The 16,626-nt window shown below is 37.1% G+C and overlaps 1 protein-coding gene across 2 annotated transcripts in view; it reads right to left on the reverse strand.

Moving 5' to 3' along the window:
* The window catches only part of CHD1 (chromodomain helicase DNA binding protein 1), a 53,568-nt gene that overhangs the window by 35,969 nt on the left and 973 nt on the right, over positions 1-16,626 (reverse strand). For both annotated transcript variants that reach the window (XM_035309697.1, XM_035309698.1), the window contains exon 2: positions 15,378-15,581. In XM_035309697.1, coding sequence (XP_035165588.1) covers positions 15,378-15,430 — 53 coding nt within the window. In that variant the 5' untranslated portion in view covers positions 15,431-15,581. The remainder of the gene's footprint in view (positions 1-15,377; positions 15,582-16,626) is intronic.

Here is a 16,626-nt window from a genome sequence, read left to right on the forward strand (position 1 = left end):
CAAAAATGCTTGTTTAGATCTATCAAATTATATATATATTTATACACACCTTTTAACAGTAAGTATACTTCACAGGTCTTTACCTGTCCAACTAAAATGTAAAGAACTTTAATTGGGTTAATACTACCGTATTTCAAAGATAGCACGAGGAAAAATATTGTAATCATGCCACCACAGAGAAAATTATTTCATATTATGTACACATTAACTGCAAACATTGGAAAAGCACTGTAATGGCATTGCCAAAATCCAAAATGATTAAAGCTGGTATCACGATCTACCCCTACGTCTGTCAGCACAATTTACGTGGCTGTCAGCTGGGGATGGGTACACCTCAAACAGCCATCTGCACCTACCCTCTTTGAAACAAAGATAGAGAAACAAACCATGGTGAAGCATCCTGGTTCTGAAGATGGGGTTGGATATGGAGAAACCCAGTGCTTCTGGGCTTCCTCACACTTATGGAGGAGAAAACAGTGAAGCAACAAAGCTGCTCACAAACTTCCCTTTTCTATCATAGAAAGTGGATTTCCAGGATGGTGCTTTAATTCTAACCTGACCTGCAAAATAAAGCAAGACTGCCTCTACAGAAGATGACCAGAGTTTAAACTGTTTACCAGAAATTAAGGGCAGTCCGCCATGATTTACTGAAGAGAGTTAAAATAGGATAGTGTTCTTGTACACAAATATTATCTTACCTTTAATGCTGGGTAAATTACATTAAATTACAGTATTACAAGCATGCTATTTTATTACAAACTTCTGCAGCTTTGTATCCTCGACCTGTTAGAGCAGGTCCAGAGGAGGGCCAACAAGAATGATCAAAGGGCTGGAGCACCTCTCCTACGAAAAGACGTGGAGAGAGTTGGGGTTGTTCAGCCTGGAGAAGAGAAGGCTCTGGGAAGACCTTAGAGTGGCCTTCCAGTACCTAAAGGGTGTCCCTCAGGAATGCTGAGGAGGGACTCATTTGTCAGCAGGTGTAGTGACAGGACAAGGAGTAATGTTTTTAAACTAAAAGAGAGTAGATTTAAATAGATATTAAGAAGAAATTCTTCACTCTGAGGGTGGTGAGGCCCTGGCACAGGTTGCCCAGAAAAGCTGTGGATGGCCCATCCCTGGAGGTGTTCAAGGCCAGGTTGGATGGGGCTTTGGGCAGCCTGGTCTGGTGGGAGGTGTCCCTGCCCATGGCAGGGGGGTGGAACTAGGTGGTCTTTAAGGTTCCTTCCAACCAAAACCATTCCATGATTCTATGATTGTAAAACAACAGCATAGCGAGGTGCTGTAAGTACACATAATGAGAACTTCAGGCGTTAGCACTACCTACAAATGAAGAGAAACAGAAGAAAATAGAGAAAAGAGAAACCTTGAGAGACAAGTAAATACCAGACAGACAAGTACATGACAAAAAGCCAACAAAAATGTGCAAATCCTACATAATCTTGGAAGAGAGGAAGGAAATCAAGTATCTCACTGCAGGACAAAGCTTGCTGACAATTTTCATATGGAGGGCATTAATAAGGTAGATTACCATATTTAAGAAATATGCAAAACACTGTGCCACAAGGATGACGATCAAGTTAGCTTTCCAAACAGTGGTAAAATATATCATGCATAGTAACACAGTGCTAACCACTGGTTTGAAAGCACATAGAACCAAGGGCAATCAAAATAATGTACCTCTATTCTAGGGTTCCATGGAGGAATTTGTTTCTAGAATAAGCCATCTAAGGCCAAACAACTTGCCAATGTTATGAAAAACATGTAATTCCACTACACACTATAACAGTGGAAAGGTGAAAGGAAAAATGTATTTCCAGTTGATTTAGGTAAGTAAGAAAAAATTATGTCAGTCAGATTCACAGTTGATGGGAAATTTTAAGTAATTTGATGTTCTTCATGACAAGCACATGGCAAGTTCAAAAACAAAGGGACTGTGAGAATAAAAAACATCTCACAGCCACTGTTAGTTGCTCTGGAGGGAGATATTAAAAAAAAAAAAAAGATTCTGAATTGTTTTTCTTATGAAAATATCAACTCAATATCACTTAAGCTTTCTGTTAAGTTATAAAACGCATCAACAGGTTCCAGAGTTGTCTAAGAATGAATTCCAATGAGGCATAGTAGCAGGACCTGCAGAGTAAGAGTCCTCTCATAAACCCTGCTTCTCACAATAAACTGATCTGATATTGACAAGGGTCACCTAGTAAGACTCAGCTGCAATAGTAACTACCTGATGAGTAAAAATCTTTAAGTCAATATTCAACCCATTTACTAATAATATAAAAAAAGAGATTTACAGCTTAAAACAAAAGTATGGGAAGAAGAAGAAAGGAGGTTACAAGAAAGAAGAACAAATAATAAGGTTCATAACAACTGACTTAGCGCTTTCCTAATGATACCATGTATGAAGGACAATGCAGAATCACCACTGACTCATTGGTACATAGAACAGAGAAAAACAGTAAGATAAGATAAAAGGCTGTAGCATCCATCACATTTTACTAAACACAGTGGAATAAAAAATAAGAAACAAAGACAATACAACAAGGAGATAGGAAAAGACAAAGTGACTTGCAGCAAGTAATTTTAAATTAGGGAAAAGATTGCAATTTGCTCTTTTTAAATGATAATGACTTGGTAAAGCGTTTATCAAATCTTAAAATGGTATGGCAGTATTCATACACATTTTTTAAAAGTTCTGAATTAACTAGTAAAAAGCACTATGGGAGTTCCAGGACATAAGACTAGGGTATAGTGAGCAGAGCTTCAGAGTCAACTCTAGTCAAATTAATGCAGATGTGTGAAAATACACTAGAACAATTCCTCACGTGCACCATATATTCCCAGAATTCATGATGCAACTACCACACATTAAAAAAAAAAAAAAGGTGAGATGATGAGATGAATGTGACTTTTTTTTCTACTGACGTGCAGAGAACTTAAACTGTCAACTAGCCATAGGACAGGTATAAGTGGTAGGTTCTGAAGGCTACCAATACACATTCATTTCATCTCATACTCTCACTGCAAAAAAATTATCCATTTCAACCCTGAGCTTTAGTATAATTTTGACTTGGAGGCGCAACCTCTATAAAGACAGTATGATAACCCAAATCCATCAAGTTCTCTTTTGCAAAGGAGGTAGGGAATGGTGTAATACATGAGTAAGTTCTGCAAAAGTAGAATTGCGTATGCAATGAAGATAAGCCATACTAACACTACACTGTCAAAATATAACGAGAAGCACACTAAGGCAGTGGTCTCCAAAGCAGTGCATGCACAACCCAGGGGGGTGCTCAAGACAATCCACAGGAACATAAAAAGAAAATGCTAGAACTCCTATTTATTTTTAATCTAAAGAAAGAAAAAAACATTTTTTACAAATATTTGATATATAGATTGACACCAGTGACCTCACTGAGTCTGTATGTCAGAGAGTCACATACACTGGTTTGAGGTGTCCTGAGGAAGAGTACATGCTCCACAATGCAGAGGGATGACAGAGGTGGCCTTCACTTTCATTTGCGTTCCGTGTATGCATGTAATGCAGTCTATGTGCACCTGCTTAAGTGGATTTATGGATTATAATACATAGTTCTAACCAAACCAAGCCTTACAAAATGGAGAAATGACTTAAGAGAGTTCCTGCAAAGGAATTATGGACAGATAATACTGTAAGAACAAGTGAACAAGAAGAAAATGACAGAGTTGACGCTTCCTTAAGCCAGTCACATTGCAAGGCAAAAAACAATGACAATCTAATCAGATCTGACCAGAAGTTGGCCAAAAGGAAAAGCCAAAATTATCAAGAATACTATCTCAAATATGTATTTACGTCAACTATCATTAACAACAAACCTCACCAAAAGTGTATGAGTGTCTTGAGATATTAGCTAATGACATGAAGCCATCACAATTAGCAAGACATTTAAAAACTACCAGTGCATGAAGACAAATCTCTGTAACTTTTTCAGTCATTTTTCAAGTCATGCAATACTTGAAAAGTCATGTGACATGCTTGATAGAGAACCATGGGATAAAACTCTGAAGGAAAGAGGGGCCAGGTTGGATGGAGCTTTGAACATCCTGGTCTAGTGAGAGGTGTCCCTGCCCATGGCAGAGGTTTGGAACCAGGTGATCTTTAAGCTCCCTTCCAACCCAAACCATTCTATGACTCTGTGATTCCACTCTCAACCCCATACTTCACAAAATTTCACTAAATCTAATGATAAACATTCAGAAGGCCTATTTTAAGGTTCCTTATTTAACAGTGAAATAATAAAAGCCACAGACTATTGGGTCATTTACTTCCTGCTGCTGTGAAAATTGCTGAAATAATGCACGGAAAGCAATATGGTGACAAACTAGCATGTATTCCTTTGTCAGTAGATACTGCTGAAAGATGCATAGAAAATAATCATGAAGATTTGAAGACACAAGCATTAGAATGAATTATACAGAGTACAAGTCTGCTAGATGGCTGGATAAAAGTACAGATGTTTCTAACATCTCATCTCATGGATTCTGTTTCAATGATGGAATCCAGTAACTACTTTGTTTGAGAACCACTGAAGGAAAGATGTACTAGAGAAGATGTGTTCTCAGAAGTAAATGAATTCCTTAATAAAAACAATGGAAAAACTGTGCTAGTGTAACCACTGATGGAGTGGCTGCTTTGACTGGAGTAAAACAAGAATTTGGGGTAAGGGTTATAGAGATAGTACCACACATGAAAATCATCCCCTGTATCAATCACAGGAAAGGCATCACAACAAAGAATTTGGTGCTAGAACTGCACAAAGTGCTGAAGGATGCCATTAATGTGGTTAATTCAATTAAAAAAAAAAAAAAAAAAGACATTAAAACACTTTTTAATGAGGTGGAAACTGACCATAAGAATCTTTTGTATCACAGAAAGCTTCACTAGCTGACGGCAAAGCGATGAACTTAGGCTAGTTTATTTGTTGTATAATCAGCGGTCACCAGTACTCTGTTAACCAGCAAATATCTTTGAAGAATGTAACACTTATGTATCCCTTCAACATAAAGGTGAAATTCTAACAGTAAGTGAAAAAGCAGCTGCTTTTTGAAATGCCATAGAGAGCATTTTGAATACAAATGTCTGGAAATGTTTCCATTATTATGTGATGATATAGTGGGGTGCATTAGTAAGGCTGTTGCCAACAGCTTGAGAGATGTAATCCTCCCACGCTACTCAAACCCTGGTGAGACCACACCTGGAGTGCTGTGTAGAGCTCTGGGCTCCCCAGTACAGGACAGACATGGAGCTGCTGGAGCCAGTCCAGCGGAGGACTCTAACAATGATTAGGGTATCGGAGCATCTGTCTTATGAGGAAAGGCTGAGAGAGATAGGCCTCTTCAGCCTGGAGAAGAGAAGGCCGAGAGGGGATCTTATCAATGAATACTCATTGAAGTATCTTAAGGGAGGGTGTCAAGATGATAGGGATGAACTCTTTTTGGTGGTACCCAGCAATAAGAAACAATGGGCACAAACTGAAACACAAGAAGTTCCAGCTGAATACGAGGAAAAATCTCCTTACTGTGAGCATGACAGAGCACTGGAACAGGTTGCAGAGTCTCCTTCTCTGGAATTCAAAATCCACCTAGATGTGGTCCTGTGCAACATGCTACAGGTGACCCAACTTGAGCAGGGTGGGTTGAACTAGATGATCTCCAGAGATCCCTTCCAACCTCAACCTTTCTGCGTTTCTGTGATTTTATTGCCAAAAGTGATACTTATCGCCTACAATAAATCTGTACTCTTAAACTTAGAAATAAATTTGTAACCTGTTAAAAAATCTTCCAAAGAGTTTCAGTGGGTTTTGAGCCCATTTGTTAAAAGTATGAAACACCTTCTGATTAATTTGCAAGAACAGATAGACACTACGTAAGAGGGAAATTTACTAGCCAAATTTCAAGAAAAACCTTTGTATATTTAGGGTATGGGATTAAAGGTACGTATCAAGATTTACTAGATGTAGCCAATGATATGTTTCTTTGATTTAGATCTACAGATCTTAGTAAATTATCTTTATCATCGAAGGCAGCCATTAAAACAAAGTATTAAAATAAACTGATCTTAAACCAGGCCTTCAAAACACTATATTACAAAGTGTTAAACCAAGATTTTAAAAAGTAATGAAAAATGTTATTTTTTTAGTGAGAGCAAAAAGGCTTTTTGTACCATTAATAAAACAAAATATTAAAAAATATATTTAGTTCATTCTTTTTAATTTATATATTTTGTGTTTTATAAGGTACTTGTTAGTGCAACAGCACATGTACATTCATTTATAAATTAATATACATACATTGGAGGTGTTTGCTTAAAACATCTTTATTGATAGCAGTGTACAAACAACGTGTTTGGAGACAACTGCATTACAAGACTTAAAAAAAAAAAAAAAAAAAAAAAAAAAACGTAACAGAGAGAGGACTCCATTTCTCCCTAACACTGACACTTTAAGCAAACCTGGTCTATAAGTATGAACATAAATCCGTAATCCTTTTTCATGGGATTACCTATGACCTTCTACTACATGAGCAGTAATTCAGATTATAACCTAGTAGCTAGATGCTAACCCTGGAAGGATTGATAGATTTATTTAAGAAAAGGTGCACACACTTAAACACATTTGTGCATCTAAGAAGAAAGGTTACGTCTGTCATTTCCTTACCAGTAATCAGGGAACTCAGGAAGAGGGAATTTAAAAATTTCTCTTTATATGTTCCTACCTTGATTCAGAATTTCAACAGTTCTCACACAATTTGAACAATGCTACAAGCGGCAGCATAAAATAGTATCATTTGAAAACACCTTCTCAGTCCTCACCAATGTATTCAGCTGTTGGTGAGGGTTCTACAACATTAAGTTTTGCTGACATCTCTACTGCTACCTCTCCAACCTTGCCCCAGCACAGTACCCCTCAGTGGTGTCAGTAGAGGAAACATATTCAGGTTTCAAAATCCTATCAACCTAAAGGGCTGACAGAGCAGTACAAGAAGCATGCTGGATTGAACTGGTATTTCTTACAACTGCTGTCCTGAAAACAAAATATAAAATGAAGCATATCAATACAGAATTTTAAAAAACTAAGTCAATTTCAAGTGAAAAAGGTTTCTTTTTTTTTTTGATACTTTTCAATTTCAATATGCGTACATTCCACATCGCATCATGATAGACTGCAACTTCTTTTCCAAGTGCCTAAAATGTTTTATGGTCTAAAGCCCCCCTGGAGAAAGCCCCCCTTTCTCCACACAAAGCATTACTGAGTTTAGAGAGCTAGTATGCCAGTTTTAAAAAATACAATTGTTGGAGTTTTTGAGGTTTACAGGAAAAGACAAACAGGATACAAAAGTTTCATACAGATTCTAAGTAGCTCAGATATAATTTTCTCAATTCACTGAAATGGATGCCCTTACCAACAGTTATAACAGGGCAAAACCCAACCATAATCAACTCAAGGTAAGTCTACATGCTTCTTAGAATTTTGAGAAGACAAGAAATCTCTCACTCCAACCTGTATCAGCAAAAATGGTTTAATCCATCTTGAAGTGGAAAAGGAAGGAAGATACAATCTAAAAAGAAAATATGTTTACTTTCTGAAAATCATTGGAATTCAACAAGTGACAAGTGAGAAGCATTTCACTCTCTTCCCTTTGAAATTTAACTTTAAAATTGATGTTGCATTAAAAAAAAAGAAAAAAAAAGGAAAAAAGGAAAAAAAATATTTGTATGACAGCCAGATTGATTTCATTACAGAAACAGGACCTAGGTTCTATAATAAGTACATTGAAATATAAGTTCTGAGAGACAGTAGCTGTCAGGTATTCATAACACCCTTGTCACTTTCCTTTCCACATTTGTGGGCTTCTTTAATTTTCCCTGTATTTCTTGAGGCACAGTCTACAAGCATTCCCTTCTAACTAAAGGGCGTGAAATATTGTCTGATGTAGTCTAGCCAGTGTCCATACTTTTTTAAATTTTTCTCATAACCAGTAATGCTTATTAGTGCAAAATAGCACTGCTGACCTCCACAAAATTCATCACCTGAACTGGCACCATTAACTACTGAGATTCTGGTATCAAATCCCTAGGAATAGGACACAAGGACCATTAACAATGAAATACTTCCTCAACTCAGAATACTGGTATAATAACCTGTTACCTGCTGCCTAACGCTGCTATGTAAATAACATCTCAGAAACAGCAGTTCTGGTTTTCTGCTCATCAGAGCTCCCCTTGCTTAAAAAGAAACACAAGTGCCCTCTCTCTTACCCCTTTCTCTTCCTGTACAGCCCAGAGTAAGCCTTTGCTTAATATGCTTTTATTGGAAACAGTACAGCAAAAGGCAAAAGAGAACACCATACTCACCATGCTGTGGACACCTGAAGTAGCATCGAAGAGAGGGCTTGGGTACAACACAACCAGCTTTTTGAATGTGCACCCGTATCCTTTTTTACCCCTCTTCCAAAAAAGCCTAACTGAAACTGGAAAATAGGGGGAAATCTCTGCTATCTTCAGGCACCTAGCATAAATTAGAACACTGTTGACTTTTCCTTACCCTTTCTGAATATGGTCAAGAAAGAGACTCTGCTGGACAATCCAGTCATAGCCTGCTTTCTTCTTTTAACTCTTTCCACAGAAAGATCATCCATACCTTACACATAATCAGGGAAAGGGGCAGCATACATGTGTTCACTCTCAGTTAATTTTCATCTGGGTTTGTCAGTTTACCCTAGCCCACCCTACACATTACTTCTGTTTGCTCTGGTCTTGCACTGCTGACCTTCTAACCAACTCTATCCTGTGGTCTAACTTGCTTTTCTTCCTACCTTCTTTACTGAGGAAGGAGCTTCCAAGATACAAACAGCAACAGAAATTATAAACACTATCAAGACTAGAATATGATGTGTTCATGGAAAATAACAGGGTTAGTCAATAGAAGCTACAGAACAGAGGTTCTGTTGATATAATCTATAAATAAAGACAATATTCATTAACTTTAACTGTAGAAGAGCATTTTTGCTCTTCTAGGCACTTAGTTCTGTTACTTAAAACCAAATTCCTGCTTTGGTAAATCTCTCTTTTAAATTTAAGAGTATGTCACATAAGCCTTCTACCCCTTGCTCCAAGCAAATTATAGGTATTACTTGGCGATAGTTGAGTGGGGGCAACAGTAAAATGAAAACAGCATCATGTGATAAAAGGTATTCCTTAATAAGAAATCATTCGTTACATACACTGTACTCTGTTCTACTGAAAAAAACATAAAGACAGCAATACACACGGCTGCACAATACAGTTACTGGAGCATCATAGGAATATGAAATAGAAGCAAGTGTGATGGATAAAGCAATAATGATGTTCTTTTTGGTATTACTTGAGTGAGACTCCTTCTCTACAATGCAAACAAATCACAGCAATGATGACAAAGTTAACACACAGTAATAACCTGCAGTAACAATTATATACATTAAAAAATGAACAGTATATTCTCAGGATAGGATTTCTGTATGAAAAAGTACAGTTTCATGCATGCTGAGAAAATGAGGTCAAGTTTATAAAGTGTACTTTTCAAATTATATAGCCAAGAAGCCTCACTCACCCCTAGGCCTTGAGTCAAGTAACTGCATTTGTATAGTAGCAATGTCAAATCTGATTTGGTATAAAAGCACTAAACAAGCAAACAACAAAAAAAAACGACAACAAAACCCACTGTCTCTAGGTACACCTAATATATTTAGGAAAAAGTGCATCCCTAAGCACAGTTCTTTATTTTCAAACTACTCTGCAAGAAAGAGCAACACAGCTTACTCAAAGTACAAGACTGAAGAATTTTTGCATGTGTTTTTACCTGCTAATTTTTCAACCTCCCCTTAAATACCTATGAAATGAAACTGAGAATGCTTTGGAGAGATAACAGGCCTAAAAAGACAAATCGTTAACACCAAAACAGACTAAGTCTTGTGTCACAGTCTCATTTGTTGTTTTCAATACGCTTAAGTTTAGCTTCTCTAGCTTACCCCTTAAAACAAGGTCCATCTGATATGAACACACAGTGAGGAACAAGGACTGCTAATTCACAAACAGCACTTGGAAGCCCTAGGATGAAAAGCAACACATGTTGCAAAAGCACTATCTGATCATTTAGACCTCTGTGTGAGGGCTAGGTTAACAATGGACCCAAGAGACGGCAATTTATCACTGCTGATTTAGAGTGCACTCACTAGGTTAAGCTTCCTTAAGAGTCTTCTGTTTTAAAAGCATCAGGAAACATGATTATCAATTTAAGCAAAATAAAAGTTCAACACACTAAAAAAAAAAAAAAGGTGAACTTCTGCAGGGTCTTTGAAAAAGATGTGAGATGACAGTGGACGATTTTTTCTTTTCTATATTTTTTTAATAAACCAGAAGTTGAAGGAAGACAAACAATTAGATATGAAAAGCTCAATCAGAATGAGCAAAAGTAATACTAAATGGCAAATTTTTAAATCTTAAAGTTCACATTTAAGTTTCTTCAGGGAAATATTATCTAAGATATCTTAAAAAATAAAACAAAAACAACAACAACACCACCACCACTTGTACTCGATTTAGATGCATGAAGAAGAATTACGTTATTCAACAAGACCAGTAAAAAGCAAAAGGGTCAGGGTTCAGGCACTCAAACATTATTTCCCGTCCTCAGCCACTAGGAAGCCTGAACTCAATCAAATTTCCCGACAAACACCAAAAATTCAAAAGATAGTAAAAGATTCACTGTATTTGTACATAGTCCCACAGCATCTCTGATGCCGCTACTATAAACTTTTCCCGCTACACCACATGCACAATGAAAGCTGTACTGTGAATTTAGAATTTGTTCTTTAAACTGGGAAGGTTTCCAGACAAACAAACAAACAAACAACAAACTTCGGATTTGATACATATTCTGTCTGAACTTTTTATGATAAGAGGAAAAAAAACGTTTAACTTAGATTGGGATACCTTATCATACTTTAGTATGTTTTATTCCACAAAAGATAATTGTTGATAGAATGACAACTTACTAATCAAAGAGCATAATACTGGTAACAGAAGAGAAGCTTCTGAAGAGAAGAGAAGACTTTATACCTGCTTGCCCTTCACAGAAAATTCTACAAGTAGTTTGCTTTATCATTCAAGAATTTTTGTTGATCTCAGAGTTTTCCTGAACTAAAGTATATCTTTATATGCAGTTTAAGACGCATATACTCTCTCTCACTACATACACACATTTTTCTTAATATTACCTATTAAACTTCTACCAAAAAAGAGAAGACAGCAAGAGGGGAAAAAAATCTCTCCATATATATTTGAGCAGTACCTGTTTAACTCCAACTTATATCTCTTGAAAGTAAGAATCTAGAATAGTGGTTTTTAATTTATCTATTCAATCTTCCAGAAAAGGTATGAATTTATTGCAATCTGAAACCTGTTGACAAAGTCTTTAGTCTTTACTTACAGGTCTTTTGTGGTCCACCAACTACTACATGCATGAAAATAATTAAACCCACAGAAATTGCTATCTCCTGTTAACATCAGCTTTCAAATGTGTAAAGAATGGTAAAATTCTTTGGTGTAATCCGCTGCTTACTGTACTGTACCCCAGCCAGCCATTTTCCAGATAAGCTGCCCTGAGCACACCACTTTCAGCCTACAAAGAAGGAAGGTCTGCCCAAGTCCTTCATACCTTGTTCTACAGGAAACATAGAAGAGCAAAGAGACGGGAAATCAGATTACTATTCAATTAGCACCAATGTTTCACTTTCGCAGTCCCTGTTCTACCTGGAGCTTGTCTTGCTGTTCAGGTATAACTGCCCTTCCTTGATGATTAAGCTTTCTTATTACTGGGTAACTAGTATGCATTTACTTGTATTCAAGTTTGCAACGAGAATGCTTTCAAGAACACTACACAAAAAATGCATTGCCTAACTTTAAGAGTCAGCTTCTCACAGAATCGCCATTAAGTTTTTACATCTATACTCACTTGCTAACTGGATGAACAGTACCTCTAATATTTTACCTTGAGCTACTTAAAATATTCCATAGTAGTGATTTCAAGTAAATAAGCTGGAGAGTAGACTCTACTGTGATTATCACACAGAAATCAGAACATGAAGCAACAAGATTAAATGATAGCGTTTATCTTAGTTCACAGCCTCCATCACACTTGGTACTAGAACTGAAACTGATTTATAGCTTCACGGGTTGCTAATGTAGGCAAGGAAAATCCAAACAGTGCCCAACTTATTCAACCATGGAAATATAAGAGAGATGCACTTTACCACCTGTAGCAAAACAGAAATTCAGGCTCAGTACCTACAACAATGGAAAGTGTTCTGCTCATCTACCAGACAGATGAACGTACACAGCAGTGGAAAGGAAAACAGCCAATCAGCCATTTCTTGCACCAACTTCAGAAATGCATCGTCTTTACTGCCAGTTGCAGGGAGCAGAAGACAGCTACAATTCCTTACCACAGTGCTGGCCAACGTATGAAATATAAGGCTTATGACTGGTCCTTTCTCTAGCCCTCCTAATGCTGACAGTTCCACAGGCTTTCCACACCTTCTCCACATCAAGGTATTTCCTTAAAACAGTATAAAGCTAAATCTGTGAGGCCTGTATGTTTTTGTTAATTGTCTGGATCCACTGCAGTTCTTAACTTTGCAAAGCAGTGCTGGTGGCTCCCACAGATCAGGCTGTATTTCATAGTGACCAGGGCTGTCACTCCAGAATGATAGCTATGCATGTTTACAGGAGACATCAAAGAGGGGCAAATGGACATACCATACTTATAAAGTTTCATATTTGTAAACTGACATAATTTTAAAACATTTGTTAGTTATCACCAATGCTACTGCTTGGATTATCACTGTATTCACCTCCATATTTTCCTTTCTACCTATTCTTGAAACTTTGATCTTCTTTGCAGTTTCTTCACAGCAGCAATTCTCAATTGCTTTCTCATTTCACTTCTCTCCCTAGTTTAGTTAAGGAAAATGCACTAAGCCCAGTACTATTTTACCACTGATCTTCCATTCTGTAGAATTCACATTTCCAGATTTAAAAGTTAAAGACAGCAACACTTCCCTGATTACAGATGGGCATTTGTTTGCAGTAGGCTTAGGCATTTCCCTTTCTATTAAAATAAATAAATAAAATACTTAGAACTCTGGAAATTTATAAAGATGACAAAAACGAAACAAAATACTAAACAACAGAGGCAAGTCAGCCTAAGGTGTCCCATAAGTGGCAAACTCCTTTTGCAAGGATTATTTTAATAATGGAAACAGGAAAGAAAGAAAAGGGCTCCATCACTTAAAATGGAAAGTTTTTGTCTTCCATTTACAAAAATGGGGTTTCCTAAGGATACATAGCAAACGTGACTAGGCTTACATGCCCATGAAATAGGCTGCAGTATTAATAATTGATACAAGTCTAACAAAAAAAAAAAAAAAAGTTTTCACAAAAAAACATTTACAGTTTTTAAAGATGGATTCAGTAGCACCTTTAAGACGAAAAACCAAGCCTTGAGACTATCAGGTTTCAAATACTAGGAATATGCCTGATATTTACTTGCAACAAAGTTGCTGGGAGGTTTTTATGATGGTTAGTTGTTTTAGACTTATGAATTGTTACAGCTTTTAAATAACCTTGGTATTTATAGGCAAAGTTTGATACAAAGTAGGTTTCCTACTTATCCTTTGCAAGGTGGCCTGCCTGCTTCATATAATAAACAAATTACATAAAAATTCATCAGAGCTGTCCCCCATAAATTAATGTTTGAGGTCTTAGAGCTCAGAAAACTAGCCTTGTTCACACCATCTTTTTTGTTTGTTTCGCTTCTCATCTGACAAGGCTTGTTTTATTTTATTTTTCAAAGTAACCAGCACTATTTTTTTATTTTATTTTATTTTTTTGCCACATACTAGAAGAAACTCCAAACTAATCCACTAACTAGAACAGTATCATCTTTACTAGAAGCACAAATCTTCAGGAAGTACATTATTAGAGAGTACAAATTATTCACAGGATAGAAAGGATAGAAATCCTTATATTACTTCATGCAACAGAAAGCTTGAGATAAAAATACCCAGAAGTTACTGAAGTTTATTTAGTTTTACTGATCATCGTTGTCTGCTGAATGTCACCTGAACACTTCTCTCTTCTCTTGCTTTCCACTCCACCACTCACTGTGGTGTGTGCAAGCTTCCAGCCAGTGCTGACAGCAGAAAATTACCTCCTTCTTACATTTGTTCACCTGAAGCAATAATTCAGATTTCTCTCTCCTACCCAAATGGATGTTTCCATAATGTCCACAGAACTCAGTTTTCCTTATGACCTTTGACTTATGGCATCAACTAACAGGCTGTGATCAGAAAGAGGGCCAGAATAACAAATGTGGAGACTAACAGCAAGGTCACAACCATCTCTTAGAAGAGAAGTCTAAAACCACTGTTTGTTAGCAAGTTTGCCTTGTTGTCTTAAAACTCTAGCATTTACCACATTTCCAGTTTTAGAAATCTGAACTTTTTAGTACAGGAGACTCTTGTTGAACTTCACATTGTTCTAGTAAGAGAACTTTTAATTCCCCCCCTACAAACTGTCTGTCATCCTGCACAGTGACAGGGAAGTTCTAACTAGGGTATTCCAACCAAGTGAACACTCCACACAAGCTAGAGCACTACCATTCAGTATCATTCAGTATTAGAGGTCTGTTTTTTCATTTGTTTGCTTTGTGATTTGTTGTTGTTATTTTAAATTAAAAAACAGCTGGAAAACTGGACTTCCACTTTGGAAAACAAATACATAGTCCACAATTTCAGTAGTTATACTGCTTTGACATAGTTATACTGCTTTGACAACACCATGGTAAAGGAAACCTCATAAAGTACTACATATCAAAAACTAAAATAACAGCCTACTACTCCTGCTTTAGAGACAGTCTAGCAAAAGTTTTATACAACGCATATTATGTATATGTGCCTTGCACTTTCACAGGCACTAGCTTTACTTTATCTTTCCAATCCTGTTTCAGCTTTTGACACTTTGAACATTTTGTTCCCTTAAAAGTGTAAGGCTGTTCTGCTGGATGCTGACGCAGCTTTTTTTCCTACTTAAGTTTTATTGTGGAAGTTATCAGCATAATCATTACAATTAGTAGTTGAAGCAACATGAACGTAACATGCAGATTAAGCATGGCCAGTCCTCCTAACTATGGTCTGCTTGCTAACCAGGAAGCTTTGGCACAAAGTTCAAATGCAAATCAATTTTAGTAAACAAAATATATGAGAGTACACATCCAAGAATAACTGAAATGAGTGCTTACCTTGACTCTCCACTGCTGTTTCTTACACTTTCTTCATCACTGTGCCCATTCATTGTAAATATTAAGAAGTTTAAAAGATAAATAAAAGTCCACTCAGGTTACAAGGTGGATGTCAAGAATCCACTTCCTGGTACTGTATGTTTTCCGGGTGATATGTATGGTCTACTGTTCTCTGCAGATAGTAGAGATTTTTTCCCCAAATACCTAAAATGGTAAAAAAAAAATATTAACAAAATTTGAAATTAGGTTTTCAACTGAAAAAATACCAAAAACAACTTGCTGTGCCACACTAATACTGAAAGGGGACATCTATCACATTTGACATTATATATTTTTAACCGAAAAATAGCTTTCTGTGTTACCCATTTCTAGTTGTTTGTTTTACCACCATTTCTTATCTGAAAGTAAAATCTTTCCTGATGTCTATGAAAATCAGAAATTATTCTTCTCAACAGATTTTTTTATCAGCTACACTTAATTAAAAAAAAATGCAGAAAGAACTGATAAACAAAATGCACAAAAAACAGTTTTTGCCCAACTGCAGTCAGGTCCCAGCATACAGGCCCTTATGCTCCTTTATGTAACTTTTCATTGACATTACCATAAAGATGACAGCTCTGCTGAACCACCAGCTGCAGAGCATGAAATGTTATGGTAATGAACCTCTCTTCAGCATTGTGGGGCAAGAAGAATGGTTTACTGTGTGTCTGCACCACACCTTGTGGCATAACTTTTGCCTTACTTCTGACTTAAGGAAAAACTCGATGTAAATTTTTGAGGAAAGCTGCCTCCCTAAACGTATAGGTAAAGAATAGAGACGTTAACGATCTGCTAAAATCTGCTCAGTCAGACGCGTTTCATGCAGGCAACCGCTGTGGAAGCACTTCCAGATACGCACACACATAATGTTTACATCCAGCTGGGGGTAGAGGCAGGAAGATAAATACTGCCCTGTTAAAAAAAAAAAAAAAAAAAAAAAAAAAAAAAAAGACTGAACTAAATCAAACCAGCCAGCTCCCACAGATGGAACGATCCTCGCCTCACACGCGACATCATCTTCAATCCGATTACTGCAGTATCAGACGCACCCGGCGAAAGTTTAGGCTCACGGTAAACTGGCTGCACACACAAACTCACGGGATCATCAGATAAAGCGCAGCACCTCTCAGGTCTGAAGGTGTGAAAGCGATCAGGGGCTCGCCTGCAGGTTCCCTGCCCCGCGGCGCCCTCCTTGGCGTGCAACAGCCCC

Source organism: Oxyura jamaicensis, chromosome Z, assembly GCF_011077185.1.
Source record: "Oxyura jamaicensis isolate SHBP4307 breed ruddy duck chromosome Z, BPBGC_Ojam_1.0, whole genome shotgun sequence".
Taxonomy (NCBI): Eukaryota; Metazoa; Chordata; class Aves; order Anseriformes; family Anatidae; genus Oxyura; species Oxyura jamaicensis.